The sequence below is a fragment of the Corvus cornix genome, chromosome 4 (genome assembly GCF_000738735.6).
Source record: "Corvus cornix cornix isolate S_Up_H32 chromosome 4, ASM73873v5, whole genome shotgun sequence".
Taxonomy (NCBI): Eukaryota; Metazoa; Chordata; class Aves; order Passeriformes; family Corvidae; genus Corvus; species Corvus cornix.
In genome coordinates this window covers 44,920,536-44,948,146 of record NC_046334.1, presented here as the reverse complement: position 1 = coordinate 44,948,146, position 27,611 = coordinate 44,920,536, and the positions used below count along the sequence as shown (strand labels likewise).

At 39.0% G+C, this 27,611-nt stretch overlaps 1 protein-coding gene and 1 long non-coding RNA gene across 5 annotated transcripts in view; one reads left to right on the top strand and one right to left on the bottom strand.

Annotated features, from left to right (window-relative positions):
- Window positions 1–27,611, top strand: part of TRMT9B (tRNA methyltransferase 9B (putative)) — a 118,416-nt gene that overhangs the window by 76,143 nt on the left and 14,662 nt on the right. For 2 of the 4 annotated variants that reach the window (XM_039550738.1, XM_010401628.2), the window contains one exon: window positions 14,046–14,191. In XM_039550738.1, coding sequence (XP_039406672.1) covers window positions 14,166–14,191 — 26 coding nt within the window. In that variant the 5' untranslated portion in view covers window positions 14,046–14,165. Of the gene's footprint in view, window positions 1–14,045; window positions 14,192–22,359; window positions 22,462–22,816; window positions 22,911–27,611 lie in introns of those variants that run through there. The other 2 variants (XM_039550737.1, XM_010401629.2) reach the window with 2 other exon arrangements.
- Window positions 2,407–22,267, bottom strand: LOC120409877. The gene is made up of 4 exons (XR_005601727.1): window positions 22,187–22,267; window positions 14,505–14,578; window positions 11,653–11,745; window positions 2,407–4,503 (listed from the first exon to the last, which is right to left on the bottom strand). It is a non-coding gene; the product is annotated as an uncharacterized LOC120409877 (long non-coding RNA).

Below are 27,611 nucleotides of genomic sequence, written 5' to 3'. Positions count from 1 at the left end.
AGGCAAGCTGAGAGAAGTGGCTAAGCTTACATAAAACTCTTATATTAGAGCAGCAGTTGATGGTGGACTTCAGGGTGGCTTGCAAAGGATTTTGTTTTGAAATTCAGCTTGTCCTTATTTCGATGGAGGGCTTTTGAGTTGAGAAAGGGCAATCCCATGATAAATGGTGCTACAAATTGTGCTCTTTCTGAAACAGTCTAATCCCAGGTGACCAGTACAGTCTCTTGGCTAGCTCAGCTATCATCAAGTCTCACACTTGAATGAAAGCCCAGGACTTGTAATACTATAACAAAATACTCATGATGTTAAATGGATATTAGCTAAACCTCCTCCACTCCATCTTTCATCTCCTTCCTTTCCACTTTGTGTCTTCATTATTTTTCCAAATGTTATGGTTCTTACAGGCCATATGGTTCATGTTTGTAGGTGTAATGCCAAAGATAAATTTCCCTGTGTTTTTAAGTACATTTTAGAACATTTTCATAATGTTAAAGAAACCTAATAGGGCATAATTTCATCTTCCCTTTGAAGTCACTTTAGAGCATCTAAATGTTGGATTTATTTGGCCTTCCCTTCCCTTTTGGGTGTTATATCCACAGTAATTTTTAGCTTCTTCCCTCTCTTTTTCTCATTTACTTCTTACAGACTACTGTAGAACCAAAAAAAAAAAAAGTTGAACATTCAGAACTGCTATTATTTTATTTCATTTTATTTATTTCATTTTCTTATTTAAAATTATAAATTCCTATATATAAGCAGATTAATGAGACCAAACTCACCTTGAGTGTAAGTGTTCTGTAGTTATAATCGGCGATTATATTTCTATTCTCCAGTTATACTGGAGAGAAATTACTTGCCATGTCCTCTGTGTTGGGTTAAAATCTGTTACCTTTAAAATTGTAAAAAGTTTACATTTGACTTCAATGGAGGCAGGATATAATTCATTAATTACTGAAAATTAAATACTTAAAAGTAAGATTTTCCCTAGGAATGTAGCACCCACCAAAATCCTGCCATGGAAATTATGTGGCAGAACAAGCCCAGAACGTAAAAGAAGTTGTGGGTACTAGGAGTTATAAGAGCAAAATTCTCTCCTCTGCTCTAATATTGAATGATAATTTACAAAAGAACCCAAGAAATTGGTCTTTTCCTGTTAATGTGTAAATTTCTAATGAAAAGCTATATAAAATAATTAGAAAATCTATAGAAACTTGAATATCTGAAGCAATTTTATTAGTAATACCTGAGTCATGTACTATGGGGTAAGAGAGTTGTTTTGCAATGGGAGTGGTCATTTTTGATAAGATGAAGTTGCCAGTAGAACAGTAATGAATCCTTGTGGAACGGATTATTTCATTATGATCTGCTAAATTTTGCTCCTTTGACTTGTCTGGATTTAAATTTCCACATGACATGATTTTGTTCAAGTATTATCCAATATATTTAAATTAATAAAGAGCTAGTTGAATATTGGTCTTTCAGAAGAAAATAAATATCACTAGCTACAGTGCTTTAAACAGTGAATCAAGGCTTCCTCAGCTAGCATGAAATAATACTAATTATCATTGGTTATTTTTTTACATCCTCCTGACATAAAAATTGCATATTAAATAAGAAGATGGTAGATAATATATAATGACCTGTTAGTATATTAGGATGGCTATTGTTTTAGGTAGCAACAAAATTAATGAATAATTTTTTATCATATTAATATATTTAAAGATATTTCTCCTGCTGATCTTCAATCTTGTACTAATCATAGTTTGTCCAAGTAAAAGAATTTATTCTTTTCAAAGTGCAAGTAGAAAATTTAAGAGATAAATCAGCTTGTCTTTGGCTTCCACAGAAAGCTGCTTATTTTGCCTCATGCACAGTGCTGGACATGAAGATGCAGTTTGCTTTTGCCAGATAATGCCAAGCTTCCAAGAAAAAAAAATTTTACAATTCTTATTTAAATTTGATACAATTTCCATGTTGTTATTCAAGACACATTTAGAAATATTGCTGACCCCAGTGTAAGATTTGTGCAACCTAAGAGTACTTTGATCCAAATGTAAGCTGATACAGAGAAGTTTTGTAAGCCTGACAAGTGTAGGGTGTAGGGAAATTCCTGATCCCCAAATTCCAGCTTGATTATGGAACCACTAGTTTTATGACAGCCAAGGAACTACAACAGGAATGAGTGATACCTTGATTTATATTGGAATTTTCTGCCAGTGGTTGCAGCGTTTGGAAATACTTTGTTCATTAAATTTCTCTGAAGTCTCCCTGGAAGTTGATTGAAAATGAACTCATTCTTTAAGCTGTTTGCAAAAAAATTATACTTTACTCTGGGTTCTACTTGATTCTTGTATTTAGGGGTATCACCAGAATTTTAATTTATAAAAAATAAAAATAGAGAAAATATAAGGGTTTCAAGGATTTATTATAATTATTGAGGATCCTTATGTATATAAGCAAAAATAAGTGACTAAGTTCAGTAGAGGAACTGAAGACAATTAATGTGCTGTCAACTGCAGTATATCAAAACTGTTGTTCAGTGGATAATTCTTTTGACAATTTTTTTTTTTTTTGCCATGGAGCTCTGGGCAGCAGGTCAGAAACAGCAACACTTACTTGTCTAAGCACAAAATGTATTTGTAAATTGTAAATTGTGTTAGGTATTATGACAAAGGAAAAATGCCTGTCAATCACACAAATACACACACACGTATTTATGGCACTGTTCTCAGTGCAGCTCTCTCAGGTTTACAGAGGGATAGGTAGGGATACAGGTGCTGTAAGCAGGATTAACTCACAGGAATATCAGACATTAGGCCTTCTGTCTTCTTGTTACTTGGGGGCCTAAGGGAGCCATGTAGGTATAATGAGAGCAAAGACACTAGATAATTTTAATATGCTTAAGTATCTCCATTCCAGAAGAACCTATTTGGTTTTATTATGGATACAGTATGCAATTTAGTTGATAATAGCAGCATTGAGCCTTGAAATTAAGCAGCACAGCTAAGGAAGGGCTGTGTGGCAAAATGTGTTTCATGTCTGTAATTACAGACTTCAAAAACCCTCTCTTCCCTTGAAATCCCTTAAAGATTGCCATCTAAAGGGAAATTTCTATAACTGAGTTGAATATTGCATATTTTCAAAACTCATGCGGGAGAATCACAGTAATGTAAGCAACAGTAACTCTAAGATTGTTGTATTTACAATTATTTTGCAAGAATCACCTTTTCCCCCAGGAAGGCAACAGTGATCATGATGCATTCTCTAGAAAGATATCCAAATGTTTCTCAGTGCATATCACCTGCAGCTCTAGGTCTAATTATACATTTTCACTATCTTCTTGTAATAGCATTTGTGTTTTGTAGAAGGCTGAAGATAATTCATGAAGGAATTTTCTTCCAATCATGTTAACATCCATTCACACAGCTGCTTAAAAGGATTTTAGCAGGAGATGCTATTTACTAGGATGCCTCAAAAAATTGGATTCTGCAAAATGTACCCATATGAAAATCTTTATGCACATGAGCAGCTTCACTTGAACAGTGACTATCATTCAACAGTTACAGAACTAAGTTCATGACTGAAACTTTTTAGTCCTATAAAGTTGATAGTTTTTCCTCTGGTGTTGGTAGTTATGACTTCAGGGTGGTTGAAGAGGAGCAGAGCATAAATCTAGGCTTTCAAAGCTTAATTCTACAGCTCCTTAATTCTTTCAAATACAAAAATCAGCAAAGTATTTCCTGATGTGTTTTGATGTTGGAATATTATATTTTCCTCTGGTCATTAGATGTGGCCTTGTGCTCATACTGTAGGACTGCAGGACATTAACCAGGAGTGTAGTGTGACATCTTGGAGAAGCAGTAGGAAGGAATCTGCTGCCTCCTGCCCTCTCCTTCAATGAAGGTGTTCTGAAGCCCAATACAGTATTTCATTTCTATTTATGTATTCTCTCACTTTGCCTGGGAAGTTGCTCTTAGATCTGTAGGAGGAAACAGACATTTTGTGACATACGCGTCTTCCAGAAAAGCCATGAGAGCCTATTATTTCTGTACAGTGAGTATAGACACAACCAGAAATGGGACCTAAATCCCATAATGTAGCCTGAGGCCAGTTCTTTTTAGGGATGTATATGTCAGAATATGTGGCAATAGGGAGTTGAGATGAAATGCTGTTACAGTTGTCTCTGTTATTGACTGCTGGTTTGGCTTGCAGTGTGTCTGTGCAGGCACTTTAGTTGAGATGACAGTCACAGGAGTACAGCTGTTCTGCTTTGAGGGACAGCTCATCTGAAGTAGACAGATACTCTGAGCCTGAACTGTGGGCCCAGCTGGATGCTAGCTGGCTTCTTGCTGGTCAAACATCTCAAAGTCAGGCATACTGGGAGGTGCAGCGCAGAGACACAGATGTCTGAATAAGCTCAGTCAGGCTCCAACTTGCAGTATTAGCTGGAGTTCAGGGCTGCCCCTTGTAGACCTCCCAACAGAGCATTCATTAGTGACAAACCTGAAGTTCAAAGAGGGACAAGAACAAAGTTTCCTTGAGGGAAAGGAGATGACAATTTCTTTTTGGGCACTTTGCTTTTTAGCTTAAACAGTGATGTGTTAATGCCTGGAACAGTCTTGAGGCAGCACTGTGGCCCCAGTCAGTGTTCTGGGAAATAAAAAGCCATGATGTCCAAGTGACTCTGTGGCATATCTGGGCTTGTGTGTTACTCATGCACATCTGTCCTGAACTCCTGAAGCTACCCAGGCAACTCCCTATGTAGGTAAAAATGTGTTTGTTCTTTTTAAGCACAATATATTGTCTGAGAAAGCCAGGTTGGCTTCTGTGTAGAAGTTACGTGGGAGACCTTTTCTTCTCATTTACCCACAGATATTTAATGGCATTAGATAGCATTCAGACACAATTGTCACTGATTTGCTTACATATTCTGGAGACTAGAGAAAGTACCAGATGAGCAGTGAGGGTTGTAGTATGTAGTTGTTTCGTATTTGCCTTCCTGCTTAGCTTGAGCACTGCCAAAGTTTCTTTCACGACTTTGAATAAATTGCTAGGGTATGTTATAAAAAACTTTGATATGAACCCATTAATAATCCCCAGGCAATGTCCAGTGAGGGAAACCCCGAGGATTTCTTAAAATTAAAATACTGCACAGAGGATTGGATGACATACTGTAAAAACACTTGGAATCTATCAAGAACTTTATGATACAGACCACCTTATGATACAGACTACTGACATCTTTCTTTTTTTCCTATGAAAAAACATTTCCTATTTTCATGTAATAATTGAATATAATATGTAAATTTGGTCCTTTATTGTATGTTTAGAAGTGGCTGTGTAGTCTCCATCACTAGCAGGACTCCAGTAGTTCCTCATCTGCCAGAAACAGAAACATATAGCTCATACCTGAGGTATGGTTTAGAAACTGAGACATGTTTCCCTGTAAAGTTCATTTTTGCCATGAGTTAGCTACAGCTTCCTCATTATCTCCTGTTTCTATAACCCTTCTTACCACTTTATTCTGTCTCCATTCCAGAGGACTTTTTGAGTATAACCTGTGAGACCCTTTCCTCAGATTCAGAAACAGCTGCTTCACAAATTAGTAATTGTCATAATTCTTACTGAGAAGTTTCTGGGCATCAAAAAAAGGCTCCCACTCATTGTTGACATGCAAACTATAGGATATTGCAATTAAAACCTTCCCCACTGCTTCTCTCCTGTGAAAAATGCTGTGTGTGCAGCAGGTAGGCTATCAAGGAAAATCAGTCATATGAGGAGGTTTGTCTGCTTTAGTTGAGACTGGGCAAAGAAAATTTTGGCTCGAATGGCAGATGATGTGTAACATACGATTTCTTCTTTTGTTTAAGGAAAAATAAATCCTAGTAACCCATCAGTTCCAGACTAGTCTCAGAAAAAGGTCTAAGGACTTTCATGTCTTCTGTAGTGAATTACATATTTATGTTCAAATCTATTGGACATTAAGAAGAAAAAAAAACAAAACCACTTGTCAGAAATGTCAGTTTCTATTCAATAAAGCTTCATCACAGTTCTTACAATTCTATTACTCCCCTGCATGCCAAATCAACAGAAGAGCTTGAAAAAACAATCAAACACACATTCCTAAAAGATTATTCTTGTTTGAATTAGCATCCAAGATTTTTCAAATAGCAAAGCCCACATTAGGATTTTTATAAATTTCTGTTCATGAGGCTCTCTTGTGTTAGATTTAAGTAGGCTACATACAATAGCTTTTTATTTTTGTAAAGTACTGTGAAGTCAGTCAGAGCCAGACGATATAATTAGTATTTCTTATTCCCTGGACAGTCCCAGTACGGCTGTTACTAACTTTGATAACATCATGGAGAGTGACTCAGATACACTTCCAGATAATTTTCCATTGAAATTGTATGCATAATTTCTATTATTAAAAAAAGGCAGATAATTAATGGCTCTGATTTAAAATATTTAAGCCTTGTTAACTCTTCCAGATAATTTTACAGAAATAATAAAATGAAAATGAAATGTAAAACTCTTAATTGCTGGATATCAATTATAAAATGATTAATTTTTCATTAGGATGCTAATGTGAGCTTTAAGAAGCAGCTTAGGTAGGGGGCAAGATAGAAAATTTGACCAATACTCTGGCAGAGAACAGTGTGGAGACAGAAGGCTATATCACTTAGTAAAGGGACTTTGGCTAGGAATGCAGATGGGTTTATTCCTTAAGACAGATACGGTGCTTGTCATTGAAAGCTCTGCTCTTTTAGACATTTATCTGTCTCATGGCACTAACAGTTTGGCATCTGCCAAAGCTCATCCATATGGTGAGATTTAACCACATAAGGATGGCATTCATGGAAGATAGCACATGGCTCTTGTCCTCAGCTGGCTTCTGGAAAATGTGAAAAATGGCATTTGTGGTTTTAGGAAAAAATGATTCTACCTTTTTCTAGGAGTTAGATTTCCAAATCTGAAGTATTTGGCTCTTTGTCTACAGAGAATTTTCTGGAAAAGTCTAATGCTATTATTTCAGAAATTTAGCCTTATATTCAGGCATTCAATAAAGCTGTCTTTCAATGCTCTTGTCTGACACAGAGAGCTTGTGCTCAGAGTCTCCCTGAGGTTCAGTGCAAAGTTTCCTAGAATAGAATTTAAGTGAGCTAGGTCAAATGCTGAATGTGGGCTACCTAAGAGTGTGGATCTCCTTGGTAATTAAACTATAACCTCTTTACTGCAATTCAGCTCAGGATGGTGAACAAAAAGGTTAGATACGGGTGTCAGAGCTGTTAGGGACTTAAAACATGTCAACAGGCAGACAAGGCTAAAAGAAAAGACTCGGATCCCATGAGTAATCACCATGCCTGAAAATGCAACCTTACACATTTGTGGTAGAAAGCAAGGGTTGAAAAAAGTAGCCTGAGGCTGTAGAACAAAAGGTTGTCTCTAAGAAGGCACCAAAGGGATGGGAAGCTATAAGACAACTATTGTCTCAGATGTTAAAAATAGGGATTTTTATTTGCAGCTACAACAGAGCTTGCTTCTCTGTTCAAAAATTTTACTGAAAACTCACTAGAAGATGAGAAAACTCACATTCTTTTGTTTCTTTCTTTCTGTCACTGATGCTTCATGCTTAGTGAATGTCTACAGTGAAATTACTCATGTATCTGTAGATTGCTTTGTAAGGGGACATCTTTCTGACTAAACTGCTTTGAACACTAATGACCAAAGAATGTGGTATTTCAACATGCTTCTGTTCTTTTCTTTTATAGAACCACAGAATCACTAAGGTTGGAAAGGACCTCCATGGTTGGGTCCAACCATTAACCCAGCACTGCTATGTTTACCATTAAACCATATGCCCAAGTGCCACATCCTCACATCTTTTGGACATTTCCAGGGATGGTGATTCCACCACTTCCCTGGGCAGCCTGTTTTAATGCTTGACCACTCCTTCAGTGAGGAAATTTTTCCTAATATGCAATCTAAACCTATGCTGGAGCAATTTGAGGCCTTGTCTTTTCACTTGTTACCTGGGACAAGAGACCAACCCTGACCTTCCTACAATCTCCTTTCAGGTGGTTGTAGAGGGTGATAAGGTTTGCCCGAGCCTCCTTTTCTCCAGGCTAAACACTCCCAGCTCTCTCAGCAGCTCCCCATAAGACCTGTGCTCCAGACCCTTCACCAGCTCTGTTGCCCTTCTCTGGACTTGCTCCAGCACCTCAATGTCTTTATTGCAGTGAGGGGCCCAGAGCTGAACACAGCACTCGAGGTATGGCCTCACCAGTGCAAAGTACAGGGGGACAATCACTGCTCTGGTCCTGCTGGCCACACCATTGCTGATCCAGGCCCGGATGTCTTTGGCTTTCTTGGCTGCCTGGGCACACCCTGGCTCATGTTCAGCTGCTGTTGACCAGCACCCCCAGGTGCTTTTCTGCTGTGCAGCTTTCCAACCACTCTTCTCCAAACATGTAGTATTGCATGGGGTTATTGTGACCCAAGTGCTGGACCCGGCACTTTGCCTTTTTGAACCTCATACCACTGGCCATGGCCTGTCAATCCAGCCTGTCCAGATCACTGTGCAGAACCTTCCTGCCCTCCAGCAGATCAACACTCCTGCACAACTTAGTGTCATCTGTGAACTGACTGAGGCTGCACTCGATTCCCAGATCACCAGTAAAGATGTTAAACAGGACTGGCCCAACACCGAGCCCTGTGGAACCCCACTAGGGACTGGCCGCCAGATGGATGTAACTCCATTCACCACCACTCTCTGGGCCTGGCCATCCAGACAGTTTTTCACGCAGTGAAGTGTACATCTGTCCAAGCCATGAGCAGCCAGTTTCTCCAGGAGAATGCTGTGGGAGACAGAATCAACAGCTTTGCTGAAGGCCAGATAGACAAACATCCACAGCCCTTCCCTCATCTATTAGGAGGGTCACTGTATCATAGGAGGATATCAGGTTTGTCAAGCAGGACCTAATCCCATGCTGGCTTGGCCTGATCCCCTGGTTGTCCTGTATGTGCCATGCAATAGCACTCAAGATGATCTGTTTCATAGCCTTCCCTGGTACCAAGGTCAGGCTGACAGGCCTGTAGTTCCCTGGCTCCTCCTTCTGAACCATCTTGTAGATGGGTGTCCATTTACTAAATTCCAGAAAATGGGGCCCTCTCAGTTAGCCAGGACTGCTAGTTAATTGTGGAAAGTGGCTTGATGAGCACTTCCACCAGCTCCCTCAGTACCTTTGGATGGATCTTATCTGTCCCCATGAGCTTGTGTGGGTCTAAGTGATGTAACAGGTTGTTGACCAGTTCCCTTTGGATCATGGATTATGGGGACTTCATTGTGCTTCCTCTCCGTCTCCAGCTTTGGGGGCTGGGTACCCCAAGGACAACTGGTTCTACTGAAGCAGTCACTATGTACATCAGCCATTTTCTTATCTTTCGTCACTGTGTTTCCCTCTGCATCCAGTAAAGGCTGGAGAGTCTCCTTAGCCCTCCTTGTGTTGCTGATTCATAGAAATGTTTTTTGTTGTTTTTTATGGCAGCAGACAAAGTTCTAGCTGAGCTTTTGCCCTTCTATTTTTTTCCCTACATAACATCACAACATCCTTGAAGTCCTTCCAAGTTGCCTGCCCCTTCTTCCAAAAGTGACACAAATGAATATTTCAACAAAAGAATAGACCAAACTTGCCACATCAGCTATAATGGCAGCAAAGTCACTTCTTTAGGTCAAGCAGCAGTATCCTTCTAATAGCCAAGGAAAACAACTTCCTCTGTCTAGCCTTTATGGATGTTATATTTTCTTTTTTGAGATGGTCCCTTCTAAGAAGTATATATGTACAACTTCCCCTTCCTTCTTTGCTGGTAAGCCTATGTTTCTTATAGAGCAGAGCCAGCTCTTCAGGATCTATAAAGAGGCGTATTTTACAAAGGCATATATTGGCTTATTGAAGGTTCTGAAAGGATTTTTGTTGATCTGAGTGACACATTGGTCAGAGATGGCAAAGAACGCCTTCTTGTGTTGTTGTAAATGATTTATGAACCCTGGGTTTTCATGCCACGTTAAAAATTCATATGAACATTAGATTTAAAATTTAATTATCTGAACTAGCTGAAGCACTTCTTCAGGCTTGTAATTGGGCAGATATATAGCACTATACACAGCAAGGGAGACCTGGGACTTGTGTCCAGATCATCAGATGTATTATGTAGCCTACTCTCATTGACAAAGAGTCTAAATTTGGTACTTGAATAAACAACTTGGTATCTTCCTTTAATCATCCAAATATAGAATATGTCAATAATTTATTTTCAATCTCAGACAACCTGATTTTGCTAAATTTCTTTAGACACATTTGGATAAGTAGCCAGTAACAACTTACTTAACTAGAAAGCACTACTAAATGTGAGTGGTGATAGTGAAATCTGACCCTGCATTTGCTCTTTGCTTTCTTTCTGGTTTTGGAAAAATTATAAAACAGTTACCTTTGCACTTAATTGTCTTTCTTACTCAAATCACACAGCTTTGTTGGGCTATATTCCTCTTGACCAGAGTCATCTGAGCACGTTATTGAAGCACACTAAACATGTGCTCCAATTTAATTTGTTCAATTGGCTTTTTAGCAGACAGTACAAGGAACCCCTGGTAGGCAGATCATCCCACCTTTTAAAGAGTGTGACAAACTGCCTGTCTCTCTTTCCCTGCTATCCATATGGGAGTATGGACTGTTAGGTAGATAAGTACACCTGGTCAGACAGGGAGTTTAAGGGGTACCAAGTTAACAGAGATGAGTCCATCAGAGATGTATTTTTTTTTTTTTTTAATTGAGAAATCAGAAAGGGACCTATATGGTCCTATTTTTTCTATAATAGCAAAATATTGGCAAGGAAACTGTTAAGGAAAGATTCTGCTAGTATTCTCTTAAATTCCTAACAAAATAAAATTATTGACTGTGGAAGTAAATGGAGTGATCCAATCATCATTTAAAACTTTAACCAAGATGGCAAATTAAATATTTTTTTTATATGTGCTTATGGGATTTAATTAGCTAAAAACTTCTCTGAGATTCCTGGAATAAGAAAGCTGATAAACTGAAAAGCTTCAGTGTTGCCAAAAGGAGTAGCTCTTTTAAACATTTGGTTTGAGAATTTGTGTGGGCTGGAGGAAAACTCAGAGTTATACTGTCTTAATTGTACTTAAATTTGAAATCCTAGGGATACAGTCTTCTAATATAGAGGTGTTATAGCTTTGAAGGACCTGAGATAAAGGAAAATTAAACTATTTACAAATAAAGCTTTCTTGCATAAAAGAGAGAAAGCAATAACTGATATGTGTAATGTAAATGTTTATAATTCAAATGTTCTCTGCCAGACTTTGTACAAAATATCAAATATTCAAAGATATTTAAGTTAATTGTTTATCTTGCTGCAGATGGTAAAGAATTGCTCCTTGTGGTAGAGGTGAGAAGGACAATCACAAGTATGCACCTAAGTAGAAAGGAATGCACCCAGTTCTGTAATATAAATTTATAGCTCTTGACTTGATGGTCATTTAAGGCATCTCTTGCTAAGAAGGGGCTGCTTGTGTAAGAGGAAGCTGCAGTTAAAAGGAGGTATCAGATATTGCACTTTAGTTCTCAAAGAATATACTGTGGTTGTCACAAGACTGGCAGTTCTTGTCCTCTTGGTTGATGATCTTGTGATTTTTGATGTGGTCTTCTTCTCCATGGAGCCTTGTTATCTCTGAAAGAAAGTGTAACTAGCTATGAGCCTGTGCACTTACATCGCCTTTGAGGAAACAAGGGTAATAAATGAAGCAGCACAACAGTGGCATGTACTGACCAACCTTCCTGGCAGCAAGAATCAGTTTGTTAGATGTAGCTTCCCTTGTGAAGACATTATAAAGGCTACAGTGTTGATTAGAAGGGCCTCACTGTAGGTGAGAATCTTGTCCCTGTCTTTCCTTATCTTTCAATGTCCTAGTGGCAGCCTTGGACTAGGAATGTACAGTCTGCTCTCTGGAGATCAGGGATCTCCTATCAGGATAATGGTCACTAAGAGTGGAGAATGTTACATGAAGAATGTGTCTGCCACTGACCAACATGAGGTTTGTGTTTCAGACCAATAATTTTTCTCTGATTGAGGCAAATTCTTTCAAAACTTGCCATCACTCCTCCTCAGAGTAGACAGATAGCCATTGCTGAAATACCATTTTTTTCTTTAGAGCCCTGAAAATTCTCAGTAGTAAAAGAATAATAAAGATAAACCCGTGGGGCTTGAGGTATAACACAGGAATAGGTTTCCTTTTCCCTGTGTACAGTCACTTCAGAAATACATGCTGCCTGCACTGTGGGACCAGCCAGTCCTTTTTGAGTTAGGCCTATGCAGAGCAGAAAGTAAAGTTTGCATCAACCTTAGAGTGACCCTTTGTTCCTAAGAGCTGTGTGTCCTGAATGTACACCAGCATGAGCTCTGAAAGGGTTTGTTCATATGATCTTTCTCCATCAGAGTACCACCTTCTCAAAAGACTCCTGCATAAGGTCACCAATACTCATGGAAAGGTTTCAGAGTCTTGAGGATATGTTTAAAAGGTGTGACACAACCTAGCTTTCTGCCATAATGCACAAGTTGCCTCCTACATCCTGGCGTATTGGGCCCTTTGGGCTGGGTGTCCACTATACTGATCTCCAGACTCACATAAGAGGTTGAAATGTGAGAGCTGAGCTAAACAGATAAGGCAGAATCATGGGACTACTGGTGAATCTATACCCCTCATTCTACTCATATGCTTGAAGAGTGAGTCAGATGCTTAGATGATGAGTACAGGTTGAGAGTCTGTGTAGAATAGAAAAGTACAGTTAAATGAACAAATAAAACACATATACAAAGCAAAAACATTTCATTTGTAACAATACCAAAAAGAAATTAGGGAAAATATCATGACTCTTGGAGAACAGCACTGAAAATTTCTGATAAATGTTTGTTTCTATTATTAAAATATGATCTACATATAGATATAATTTAAGCCAAACTGTGGAGTAATACAAGTAAGACAAGAAATACTAATGCTGCAAAATAGTATTAAACTCCAACAAATTACGTTTCCAAAAATACTTGAAGTTCATGTCCCAAGGAAAGCAAGTCAGATTTCTAGTTGGGCTGATTGTATTTATCAAAGCAGCACAAGAATCTCAAGGGGCACTTCACATCAGTAGCAAGTGCAAATTTGGGAACAGAGGCTGGTCTTGTGATTCTTACTATGAATCAACCAAAAAGAACACTTTTTTTTTAAAGTTAAGACTCATAAATCCTAACATCCCTATATTTTGCTGTCTGATCTGCTTTCTGAACTCCAGTCTAAATACGTCTCATATTGACTTAAGGGATATCTAGATATTCACTCAAATTAAGACAGTAGGATTCAGTTCAGTGATTACCTACGGAATCCTGCCAGGCTTCCACACTTCTGCATAAAAGCACAGGTCTTATACAGTTCCTACATTGTATTTTCTTGTCTTGTGGGGATATTTCAGATGCACAGTCCTCTCTCTGTAGCCATCTAAGCTGAGATAGCTTCATCTGTGAGGAAGTAGTTGTAACTTTGGTTATGTAACTAAACATACTTTCAAGCAGATGGCTCAGCAGCATCCATTTGTCTGATTTAGTGGGAATTGTATATGTTGTGCAAGTGCAGACATGTGGTTAGCAAGCTCATCCTTTACTGTGGATGCAGAACTAGTGCACAGCTATGTGACAAGTGTGATTGGTAGTGGGTGAACTTGTAGAAGCCAAACAACTTACTGTGTAAGCATATCCAGAGAAGCTAAAGAATTTCCCTGCTCCCCATCCCTCTGAATGCAATAACACTCAGCATCCTGGCCCTTACCAGACATTTTCCTTCAGGTCTTTGTTGCAATTCCTGTCAAAATACAGAGATGCCAACCTAAAGTCAACCTCTGCTCAAGAGCATTTTACACAGCTTTTCTGTTTAAAGATTTTGGGAGTACTGCATTTCAACCACATCTTTTTACTCCTTATGCCAGGTGCTTTTCCTGCCACTGGTCACTCTCTTCAGGCCTAAATGCTCCAGGTGAGATCAATGGAGGAACACGTTCATTTCTCCCTGCTGGCGACAGCAGTATGCTTCCAAAGGAGAAATCCGAATGTTCTTGGAAAGTAAGCTCTATGGGTAAGTCTAAAATGGCTAACCATTTCAAAGTCTGCTAAAGTTCTGTTGTGTATTTTGGGTGATCTTACTGGTATTAGGATCCTTCAGAGGCACAAGGAAAGTGAACCTACAGCTTTAGTGAACTAAAGAAGGTGTATTTTCAAGATGAGAAGTGAAATTCAGAAAGACAGTTTGTTATAAAAAGTGAAAAAAAAGCGTTATAAACAATTAAGTGGAAACCTCTGTTAAAGACCCAGCTGGAAGTTACAGGCAACTCCCTTCAAACTGGAAATAGTTCCATAATATAAAACCAGGATAGCAACTCAGTACTTACTGCCCCTGTGAGAGCAGTGAATCCCCCTGCTCCGCATGGGTCTTCTTGGGAAGTAAAGCTGAGGGAGCTATTGCCTGGAACAAAGATGAGAAATTCCAAGTGAGGCAGTGTTCTTTTGTGCCTGAAATTGCAACAGACTGGAATAACAGTTCAGCAGCCTTGTCAGGATTTTCCCCAAGATTTTTCTCCTTTCTGGAGAAGGAAAAGGAAAGTTATTAAAAAGTTTCAGATATGGAAAGAGAGTAAGATTCCCAGGACCTAGTAAATGACTTAATTCCTATCCAGAGCATAGCCTAGGGATGCTTTTGCAACACCTGCACACCTGCAATTCTGTGGCCTGGAGAGGGGACACAGGGATTTAGGAGAGTAGATTGTGGGTAGTATATGATATACAGTCTTTTCTTCAGCCCCACACAGCCAAATTTGAAGACTTTCTGATCTTTTAATCAGATATCTTTCACAGCATTGGCTGGAGACCCTCTTTTGTGAACAACTTATTATCTGAAGTTAGAGCTGGCCTTTGAGAAAGATCTTTGAGGTGTGGTCTCTGGAATGCCACATCATTGTTCTTCAGCACTCACTTCCACTTCCACTTGCATTTCTGAATCTGAGTTTCCTCTTGCTCATAGGAGGGTGCAGAAAGCTAGATTCTGGAATGAAGTGGTTGAGGTAGAAGTTTTTGGTGGGACTATGATAAACATGGATAGAGATTTGCCCTTCCTATCCCCCTGTGTGGAGACCCATAACAACAATAGGAGTTCTTCCCAGATCCTAAGAAGCTCCTATTATTGAGTTAATTGTTATGGTTGAGAAAAGGGCACATTTTTTTCTAAGTCTGTTCCTCTGGACTGAGAGGACTCTGCAACTCTTCAACACGTGCTTTGCTTGGATTTGTTTTTAGTAATGTTCTCTTCATTTTTTGCAGCATTTTTTTTTCCAGATCTTTTCATATAACTAAATTAAACTAAAAAAGAAGGGAGAGAAGATCAGTTTGCAATGAAGCATAAGACACTTCACTTTGTTAATTTAACTTAAAAATGGGCAAAGGTAAAGGTCCTGGAATATAATGGATCTATGAGCCATCTCTAAGAACTGGTTCCAAAAAAATTCCTTTCCATCAACCCATTTCTAAATACAAAGGAATAGAAGAAACATTTTCAGTGTTTCACTGGATTGAGTATGCAGGAAGATTACCATGGGAATATGTTTAGAATATACTCTCAGTTTAGAAATACTGAGAACTCAAATTCAGATTCTTTGATGTTAACAGCTTTTCTTGCCATTACAGAATTTTTCTCTGCTTAGGATGGAAATTCACACTATTACACATACGCAACTAAAGTGAGACTTTTCCTAGTTCTGATGCAGTTTAGACAAGTAGGTCTTACTGGAGCACATCACGTATGTTTTCTGCTTCTTGGTGATCAGAAGAATAAATTAGACTAATCTCCTTGCCACCTCCTCTTCCCCCCATGAAATGGGCTGATGGATAAGAAAACAGAGCTCAATGCTTTGGGTCAAAATGAGCACTTTGGGCTATTTGATCCTGAGAGTTATAGGATATGGGTATGCATGGGAAGAATAGGAGCCCTAGGTACTATGGAGAAAAGACAGAGAACTCTACAGCCCCAGAAAAACAGTTTCTGCTGGGAGCTTAGGGTACCAGAGATGTGACATATTCTCAGTAGTTCAGGTAGCTAGTTCAGAGGAGAAAGACAATATTTAAGGTCCTAGTCTAAACTCATCTTCCAGCTGAGGAAAGGAAGATATAAGAAAGATGCACATGGTCTTGCTGTAATGGATCTTGGTCTGCTGTGAATACGAGGAGACTGTGGACACGCCATCTTTCAATACTGCCCATGTGGCCACTGCCAGCATGACACATAGGCACTGCCTGCTAATGGTGTGTGATCCATTCCATGGAGGGACTGATGGGATGCTCACTTACTGTATTTCTTTCTGTCTTGTACGATAGAGACTGGTTTAAGCAACATTTGAAAACGTTTGTTGATGGTTCTGTTTTTACAATGTTTAAGTGTTTCTTGTTCAATACACAAAAAGCACATGAGAACTGAATCACATGTACCCATTTCCAAACTGTGTGTGATCATCTGCACAGTATGAGAAATTGATAGCAGTCATTGCCTCTTTCAAGCTCGGTAATCAGACATCAGAATTGCCAACTGTATATTTTTCAAATTCTAACTAGATTTTTAATGCACGTGGTAAATGTCTGCCCTTTCAGAAACACAATTTCACTTCTCCCAAAATAAGCATTAAGAATACTAATGCAGGTCAAGTAGTTTATTGTTGGTATGAGCAGCACCATAAGTAACCCATAATTTGATTCTTAAATTAGTAACAAGTAGCTGCCATTGTATGATTTAAGATTCTTTAAACAAAAGAGAAGGCAGTAAGGAAATCAAAGAAAAGTTTCCTGAAAAGACAAAAGGAAAGAGTGTTACAGCTGAGTTGCTTTTTTTGCTGTTTTTCTCCCATTGTGGTGGGAGAGCAAATGTGGAGGTGAGCCTCACATAAAGGATTGGAAAAACTCTAAAACCTGTTGAGAACAAAGAAGCCCTGAATCTCACAAGAACACTTTTGAGCTAAAAGAGCTGAATCTGAATGAAGAGTACTACCTCCAGTTCCCCATGTCTCTGGGGACAGCTGGTCAAAAGCCTGGTAAGACCCTGCTAGCAGAGTGTGCAGAGTCAAATTTGCCACCATACACAAATCGTTTCTCTGAACAATCTGCACCACACTGTTCTAGTCTGTTTTAAGCTGTTCATAAATTGAATATCTAAAGCAGTCTGGGACAGGGGTCAGTGTCTAGAAAGCTAAGTTGATCTCTGGCTTATTCATGGACTTCATTTGTGTTTTTTGACAAGTAATTTGATCTTCTGTGACACAATGATTGTTATTAACTTACTAGAGGAAGCTATGTTTATGATTTCTGAAGAGAAGTAGAAGCATTAGGGGTAGCTTCCTTGACCCAGAAATGGACAAGAATCTCTGTTGTGCAAGTACACTATTTACTTTCTGTTCTCCCTCTTTTACCTTTACTTGTCTCTAAAGCTGAATTTCAGGTCATACTGGAGACAGTCAGTGAATTGAATTTTTATTATATGCTTCAATTGAGATCAAAATGTTAAAACACTGTAGAAAAGTAATCTTTATTTTTAGCCACAGAGAGGAAATGCATATACTTGAAAAGTCTGTCCTTGTGAAATGTCTGCAGCACTTTTGCAGAGGCAAGAAATGCAAGTACTAAGTGCTTTGTCATGAAAAGACACTTCCACTGAATAATAATTAGTCCTTGTAAGGAATAAACCCAACCCTCCTTCTCTGCATGCCAAATAAGGTCTTTGTGACTTCAGGATGCTTGGATGCAGCTCAGGGTCCAACAATATGCCACCCTAACCTCTATAGTATGTGCCTATCAGCAGTCCTGAAACACTTGTATTACTCTGCCTCCAGCATACTTAGGTGCAAAATTATGTTATATTGTCCTGTTTTGCATTTTTATTTTATTAAAAAATTCTTTGTCCCTTTTCCACCACAAAAAATCCCAATGACTTCTGCTGCTGAAAACTGACATTACAGAACAAGAAAGAGGAAGGTTTGTATCAAAATGAAACCCAACAAGGCAGTTGTATCAGAACAAGATGTTCCCAATCTGACTGGTAAAGTCAACAGCCTGTGTTCATCTTTCTTCCAAAATTTTGACTTAAATAAGCTAAAATATGTATGAAGTACAACTTACCAATGTACAGATTTTACCTATCCCTACTGTCACTTGGCAGCATTTTCAGCTGATAAAATTGATATATTAGGTCCATCTATAGGTCTGGGATTTGGAGTTCTACTTCCTGGAGAATAGTCTGTGGATCTACTTGGGCAAGATAGGATGTAGTAAAAATGACAGTACTGGCACATTAAGGAGTCCTGCATTTTTATGTGAATTTGTATTATTGCATTTCATAATAATTATTTTTCAACTAAATTTTCTGCAATACCACTACAGCTGTATCTCACTTTAGTCTCTGATAGTGACACAAGGAAGAAATTTCCCTCTTTTGTGGCCAGTTCTGCTTGCTTTACCTCTTGCAACAACTGTACTGAAATCACAAAGAAATCACGAAGACTCTTTCTAGAGAGGTGAATGGGAGTTGTCCTGTAAAGCTTGGTTGTACTTAAGTATTAAATAATAGTGCTTAGCACTTGTGCAACTTAATGCTTTATAATCTTCAAAGCACTTTACAACTCTTAACTAGTTAATCCCCACAGCAGCTTTGCATGGTAGGTTATGAAGGCCACATATTAAAAATCTCCCACGATACAAGCTTGACAGCATAGTAAGCCTATGGGAAAAAATACCTGCACAGTTATGTTCCTGAAGTCATGAGTGTTTAATTTTACTGGACTGTAACATGGCTTATGTTCAGTAAATTTGTTCTGCTTTCTTATCCCATTCAAAGTAAATCCATTATACCCTGCAGCATAGCTCAGCACACACTATTATCAAAATTTTGGGGATATTTTTTTATTATTAGAACTCCTGGAAGCAAATAAGAAGCAGAGGATACGATTTTTATTTAAGAATTTATTTCTATTTCCAATGATTGCAAAGACCATGTATGGGAAAGGGTCAGAAAGTCCCTAAAGATTGAAGCACTCAGGAGAGTAACTACCATTTTTAGCAACTTCTGAAAATTTGACTTTTGTGGTATTGAGATTGCCAGGAAAACAAAATATGTTTATACTCAATTTCACTGGGAAGCTTAAGCCTGTAGAGACCCCATTTCATTTGGGAAATAGGATGGTTTTTCTAGCTCAAATTTTCTTTGGATTTTCAGGTTCCAGAAAAAAAAAATTAATATTTACTGCTAAAGAATATTGTATAGTTATTTCTTTAGCCTTTTCAGATCTAAAATTTCCCATGAAGTGGAAATACTGCTTTTAGTTCACTGTAGTACTATCACAAACACCACTGTTTCCATCTTTTGTTAGTTTTGCTGGAAAACTTTTTAAAACAACTTTAAAGTTTGACAGTAACATTATATGTGAAGACCAAATTCACCAACCAAAGGTGTAAGTCATTAGCTCATGACTACCTCTCAAGCATCTGCATGAAAACAAGCCTCTCAAAGGTGTTTGTTCTTTGTAAGACTTACTGTAGAGAGGAAACAACGTCTTTGACTGATGAGGCCTTCTTCCAACAGAAGCAGACATAAAGTAGAGTTTTTGTCACAAATTAAAAAAAAATCATCAGTTTTGCAGAATATCTACTGAGACACTGCAGCCTCATTTATAAATACAGCATGATCCTTCCCCTCCAAGGCACCCAGCAATTTAATGCCTCCTTTTGCTTTCAAGTACAACTGTCTCTTTGTAAAGCTTGTAATTTGAGAGCAGATCCTTTGTAATAAGGAAGCTCTATGATATCATGAAGACTGACCTCGATTCCTTATTTCTTCACTCCTTCAACCTGGAAACTTTTATTTCCTTGGTTTTCCTTCTCTTTTTTCCCTTGTTTTGTTTTTATTCCTTTTTCTTTTCTTTTTTTTTTTTCCCCCCTCACCTTTGGAGAAAAATCACAAATAACCTTTGAAGGAATAATTAGCAATTGCTGTAGCCCCTATGGTAAAAGCCTTTACCTGACTGACCTCAAAAGGTTATCTAAGAGTAAAGGTTTCAGACAGACCAGGGGAAGAACAATCTCCAGATGAGAGATGGTAAGGGATGAGCATAAAAGAGATGCTAGAAAGTAAAGGAATAAACGAATGGGAACACAAGAGGCAACATAATTAGCCAGTTTTACATGTTTGCCATTGCATAATTTCAGATGTTCCAAATGGAGCCTGGTATTCTGCAGACAAACTCATAATTAAGTACAGGGTTGCAATGCACATGCACAAGAGGTCTGAATTAAAGTTTCATGGGCAGCCTTCTGGCTTTCCCAATGTTTAGTCACTTAATTTAGTGACCTAAATCCTTTTTAATATAGAAAAAATTGATTTTAATAAGGCCTTTTAATTGTTTAGGGAGGAGGGGTTGCTACAGACTGTAATTTATTATGTAATTGTAGATGCATAGTACTTCAGAGGAAAAGGTATTCTATTTTCATTCTGTCTAAATTTGTATGATGAGACCATGATGAGACCTTAATAAATGTGAGGTTTGGTGGTTTTTTTTCCTAAAGTGTATTAAGCTGCATGGCTAACGTCTATTTTAAATGCATCAGAAGCAGGAAGTCTGCAGAGAATCTGTAGGACTGATACATAACTGTAGTTTTAAGGAACGTCCAGGAAAGATTAGGTGGTAAGGGAAAAGGCTGTGTGAATTCCCCACAGTAGAGTTTTATGAGTCTACAACAGAATCTTTTTCTAAGAAGGTTGAATTGGAGGCAGTTATTTCAAACTGAAGAGCTTTTAAAATAAGTAAAGAATTACGTCAACAAATAGCATGGACCAGGTGGTATTCACACTTGAGGAATTTTACCTGAAGGAAGAATGAGGCAAATATGGCACCGTCTTCCAAAAAAGGTATCTGAAAGAGTCTGGGAATGGCAGGCCCTAATTTGTCTGTGCCAATTTAGCTGACAGTACATTACAGAATTAAATTAGCAGAATGTACATGGAAGTATGGAATAACAGGGACAAGTCAACACAATGTTTGCAAATGACATTCATGTCTTACAAATTAGTCAGAGCTCTTTGAGGGTGTTAAGATTAGTTATTATCTAGCTGTTGAATTCCTTCATATAGAGACCAAGAGTTTCATCATTACTCAATGACTGTGGTACATTTAATAGAATATTAGGTTTATGTGTTTTCATTACAGTTATTCTCATCTTGTTCTTACAATCTTTCCCCGAATCTTTTAGTTCAAGTGGGATTGTCAAAATAAAGGGAATGCATGTCCTTAAGTAATTTTGGCAGTTTTGAAAATCCCATCAATACACACTCATGTTCCTCATAATCCTGTCTCCAGGTACCTTAAAGGTGATTTGAGCAAGAGACTACTTGTAACAGTAAATAGTTCAATACATTCAGTGCTTTGTGCAATGTTGTCCTCAGTTCCCTGCCTGTCATACTGGCTGGTATTGTTTCATTGCATTCTTCTTTACCTGTAATCTCTTACACATAATTTATAAGTTCTTGGGACAGGACTATCTCTTTAGCTCATGTTATAGTGCTAATTGAATCGGGATCCTGGTGCATGGCTGGGGTTTTCTGTACTTGCCTAATAAACACCTGTAGGTATAGAAAGTATAGAAACAATCTGCCATTTTTAGACTGCTTTAACAGAAATCAGTGCGGGAGTAGGGGAAGAAAAAAATATTCACTCTCAAGCGTCACAGGATAGGAAGACTAGCAGACAGGACCTAGTCACAAAGGTTAGCTTTGGGCTTAACCTTTAAATGAGCAAGGGCTAATCTTCCTTGGCCGCTTTTGCCATCGGCAGACAGCACGGCTCCCATCAACCTCGGCTCAGAGGAGGTCGGGGACCCTGCTACTCCCCCCCGCCCCCAACCCCCCACTTCCTTGACGGAGCATCCCACCGCCACCATCATCTCCATCAGCACCACCCTCCTCGCAGAAGACACCCAAGGGACGAGACAAGACCGCAAGGAGAAGAGTTAACAGGGAATTGATAACCCGGCCCTTTTTTTGCCTTACCCCGCCTCCTCCTGCTTGCGGGAAGTGGGGGATCGGGACGCGCCGACCGGGGTGGCCCGGCGGAGAGGTGCGGGGAGGGCTCCTCTCCGCGCCGCTCCGCCGGGGCCCCGCGGCACGGCCCGGTACGGCCCGGCCCGGTACGGTACGGTACGGTACGGCCCGGCAGGGCACGGCACGGCACGGCCCGGCCCGGCACGGCACGGCACGGCACGGCACGGCACGGCCGAGCGCCGCCTCCGCCGCGGGATGGAGCCGCCGCCGCCCCGCGGGAGCAGGTGAGCACGGCGCGGCAGCGGGCGGGGATGCGGAGGGCAGCTCCCTCCGCCCCGGGCTGGCCTCGGCGGCAGGAAGAAAGGCAGTGGTGGGGAAAGCGCGAAAAACCCCACCCAGCCTCACACCAGCCAAAAAAAAAAAAGCGTCGCGGTACATTTTTGCAAATTGAGATGATCCTCTTAAAAACGCTGCCCGCAGAGCCGGGAGTCGCCCCTCCGGCGCTGACCCGACCCCCCCCCCCGGAAGGATTTGGAGATTGAACTAATTTTTTTTTACACACGTGTGGTGTGTCGTCCTCCCCCCCCCCCCCCCCCCCCAGTGTGACATTTTAATTGAACGGAGGCGCGGGTTGCAGGGCTGGGAACTAGCGTGGATGCTGGAGCTGAATTTGGTGTAGCAGCTGGGGAGCGGAGTTTTTACGAAACGCAGAGGGGAATTTGCTACAGAAATAGTAAGTTTCTCCGTGGTTGCCTGATTAGTTAAAAATTATGTACGTGCTGTGCATTGGCAGACAGTCCTGAGCAATGACCTGGAACAATCCTAAGCTGTAATAGTTCATAATTATTTTCTTCTTTTCCTAGAAAATTCGAAATACTGAGGTATTGCCTCCACATAGAGCTCTCAGCATTGCAGAGTGTTTGCTGCTTAATGAATGTTTGTAAAGGGATTTTCATTCCCACTGATGCTCAGTGGGAGCAGCCAGAGCTCAGAGAGTCACCTCACCCCTGCCTTTTCTTTTGCAAAGAATTTCTGGCAGAATTCAACAGCCCTGCTGTGTTGACGTAGTGCAAAGGATGACAGTCCTTGCTGATATAGTTTCTCAGGTGGAGCCTGCTGCTGGAGTTTATGATTTTGTGCATGAAACTTGAGAAAGAGAGAAGAGAAAATTTCAGCAGCCTCTCCATGACTAACAGAACTGGTCCTCTCAGGACTTTTTCATGCCCCTTAAATGGACCTCAGGCTTTGTTTTAGTAACTTGTTTTCAGTCTTGTACATAAATATATTTATTTCAGTAATATATGCTTTTTATAGACCATGTCTTTGAACAGAGTTTGAAAATCAGCCCTGCATCAAGGGATAAACACTTCCCGTTCAAACTCTCTGATTTGCAAGTATTCTGCTGTCCATTCTGGATGGATGAATCAGAATATGGGACAATACAAACAGCATAAGGCTCAGTCCTGAAAAATATTATTGGAAAATTCCTGCCTGTAGTTATTATTCATAGGTTAACTGAGGTTGGTAAGGTGATTTACAGCATAAAGTTAAGCAGATGTCCATGTCTTTGCAGTACTGGGATTTACATGGGCCAGTTTATAGGTAGTGATAGCAACAGAATACTCCTGTGTGATAGAAAACCATGGCTTGAGGGCCATATGTCTGTTAAATTTATGAATATTAAAGAGATTGAAAAAATATTTCAGGCTTCTATATGCTTATTAAATAATTTCTAAATGAAAAAATGAAGAGTAAAGACACTGGTATGTACCCTCATAAAGGGACATAGAATTATCAACTGAATGACTGGGAGAAAAAGAAGCTAACTGAAAAATAAGATAAATACTTGTGTCACAGCCAGGCTTTATATAACTGACTTAAACTCATGTGACACAGAATCCTGGCTGATTTTTTTTTTCCTCAGAAAAGTTTAAGCAGAACACAGTTGGACCAAAGATGCTGTATAACTTGGTTTGTGTTTTGCTGTTGAAAAATATTCCATTTTGAAGAAAACTTTGCATTCATATCAACATGTAATAATTTCAAAGAAGTTAATTACTTGTCGCCCATATTTCTTCTAAGATAATATTTCTTTTGATGCTCCAGATATTGATGTTTGTAGGTATTAACTTTTGTTCCGGATCATACAATAATTTCCTAATTTTAAGAAAAAAAATTACACCTAAAAAGGCCATGGGATTAAAATATTTTCCAAATGGAGAACTTTAGTAGTGTTTATATGAAATTTCAGCTCCCTCAGGGAACCTTTCCATGCTGATGAGGAAAAATTGTGTTGTGCAAAGGCCTTTCTTGACTTTAAAATAGAGGGCTTAGAGATAACAAGTTATGTAAAAAGGTATCGCTCCTACTATGATGCATTTAAAATTAAATAATCTTTCTGTGAAGGTCTGGTGATTTATGAAAACAAAGGATCTTCTCTAGGTATTTTGACTTCAGGACCACTAGGCTTTCACACTGCTCCGTCTACTACAGCTACCACTGGAAGAAGCTGTCGGTGAAAGACATTTCACAGAGGGTTATGCCTCAACCTTTTAGTAATTTAGTAATTTCTGTGTCTAAATCTGAATCCTGATAGGATTACTGTTGTATCTTCAGGAGCCTTTGTCAGCTGCATAAGCATCCAGTTACTGTTAGAGAGTACTTAAGATACCTTTGAGCTCTAGCCTCAAAGACATATGAGACGCCTTTTCTTTACCAAGAAAGTAAATATAAATACATAACTCCCTATAACTAAAAAGTACAAAAAAATAAAAGTGTATGGGTCAGATTTTTTTAGTTTTGTAGGATAACAAAAATGTTGTACTGGCTTTGATTACATTCTGGTGGTCATCTACTCAGGTAACTTAATACACAGTACTATCTGCCACAAGATCTGTTCTTCTTTTAAAACTGTATTTGGCGAGTATGCTGAACACTGAATACATTTGTATATGAATATTTTAAGATAGGAAATTATATGCTCAGTTGTAATAAACATGATAATCAAGAGTAGTTTATAAAATGTATCAAAAGAAACCACTTAGTAGTTCTGTAATTACTGTAATTGATTCTGCAACGTTTTCCATTTCATCTTGAGATCAAAGGTAACCATTGGCAGCCTCCATTTGAGATCCTACTTGATAATGTGCTAATTATCATTCTGTCTCTAGGATTTCAGCACAAGATATGTTTTCAAGTAATTGAATGTCTTAAGTCAGTTTGTAAATCATTTTAAATGGGGAGGTTTTGTATATTACACCAAGTTCCATGTAAGCACCAACAGTAATGTGCTCTATGAGTAAAAACAAAAGGAGAATTATACTACATAAATTAAAACTAATCCAACTGAAAATAGTACTCTAAATGCAAACCCAGAGTGTGAGGAAACAGAAGAAATTTAGGAAACCATAATTCCAAAACTGTAGAATGACATTCAGGAAACAAATACTCCTGTGACTATACTTTGGCCTAAAGAATCAAGATATATGGAGAGGATACAGAGAATGACTACAATACTTGTAAAAGACCACCTTGACGGATTGATCAGGGAGGATGAAAAGAACTAAATATTTAATGCTTGCCTAACTGCTGGAAAATGAGGAGACATGATAATTGTATACAAATGCTCGAGGGATACAGTGACCAAGGAGAAAAAATAGCTGAATTTAAAGCTAGATAGATTGGCATGGCCAGGGGCTTTGAGATACTGATGCAGGGCACAGAGTATTTCCTGACAGGTGCTTAACTGACTTAGATTTTTAAGACCCCATTGATGGAGGCTCCGTGTCCTACCCAGTCCACAGTCATTTCCAGTGCTTTTCTGTTCTTTTGTTTAAAATGCCCTATCTGTATCTTTCTTGTTGAAGATTAAGCCACTATCTTTTGTTTACCCTTCAATTTTGGTAAACAGGTTTTTCGCTCTGCTTTGCAACAGCCCTTCTTGTATGAAATGGTGCTCTCTCATTCTGGACAAACACTTTGAAACAAATCTCTGTCCCTAGGGTTTACTTGATTTCTGATTTCTTAGAGATACACAATATCTCATAATTGTTCTCGGCTATGTTATTCTTGCTTGAAATTGAACATAATGCTCAAACTGATATGCCAGTAGTGCTGAATGTAGGAGAAGGAAATTTTTATGTAACTTGCAGGTATCTGCCCTATTTCTGTGTGCTGGTCCTGATTTTGGTTTTGGATTTGTTGTTTGTTTTTTTTTTTGGCAACAGTATATTGCTAAAACCACCATAACAAAATAGCATTTATGGTGTTAAATCTGTGAAATGTTATAGAGCCCAGATCCACTTCTGTAGAACTGCTGCCAGACATCCCATCCTGCCTCCTTCAGTCTTTCTTTGTGGAGTTGGTTATTCTTATGTAAAAATAATGCTTTGCTTTTGTCTTTTTTGATCTGTTTAAATATTTGAATTCTGATACCATTGTCCAGTTCATTTTAACCCTGATGATTTGGTCTGTCTGCAGGTGTAATTCTACTCTCTAGTCCATCATACAAGGAAATTACTGAGGAGTGTCCAAAGCATATTTCTGGCCAGGTTTGCTCAGGGTATCCTTCCAGTGTGATAGTAAATTTTGATAACAACACTCTAAATATCCTCTTCAAAATGGTACCAACCTTCTACTGTAACTTCTAAAATCTAAAACAACTGTCCCTAGTTTTTTTACTGCAATATGATGAGACCAGGGATTGTACATGTTGCCCACAGTTTCTCAAAACTAATTTCTTGTGGCTCTGAGACTGGCTAATCCGAGACCAGTGCAATCAGTTCCCTATGTACTGTTTATTAGGCTAGTTGTATAGAAAACCCTGAAATTAAAAACCCTAACCTATTCTCTCCCTAAGTTCCTATCCCTTTGTCACTGATATATTGACACCTGGTGCCAATTAACGTGAATAGTGAAGAAGAAAAACCTAAATGCTTTGCTGTTCTCAGCACCACTTATTATTAGACTTTCCTTCTTGCTTAGTAGGCCAAATTTTTCCCAGTCCTCCTTTCTCCTCTAATGTCTGTACAGAGTGTTTCTGTGCAGGATCTGAAGATGCACTTCAGTGCACATCCATCATCACGGGTTTTTGACTGTGTGGGACTTCAGTAGGAAGAGACTCTGTGCTGGGAGCTGGTTTGTGATTTTGCAGGGATAGCAAAGATGAACAAACACATAAAGGGACTGTGAAACTTCTGTACGAGTATGTTCCTCCTTTCAGGGTTTTCTAATGGCCAAGGGTCCATGTTTGTGCATTTTCATTTAGCAGAATGTTACCTATCTACAGAATGGAGTTTATGTACTTAGTGAAAATAAATCTGTTTACAGTGCAACGTTTCAGGTGCATAGACTATGACCCTAAATGTGAAACAACAAGGGGAATATTAAATGATTAACTGATCCAAGAATGTGCAGTGAATAGTACTAGGTTTTG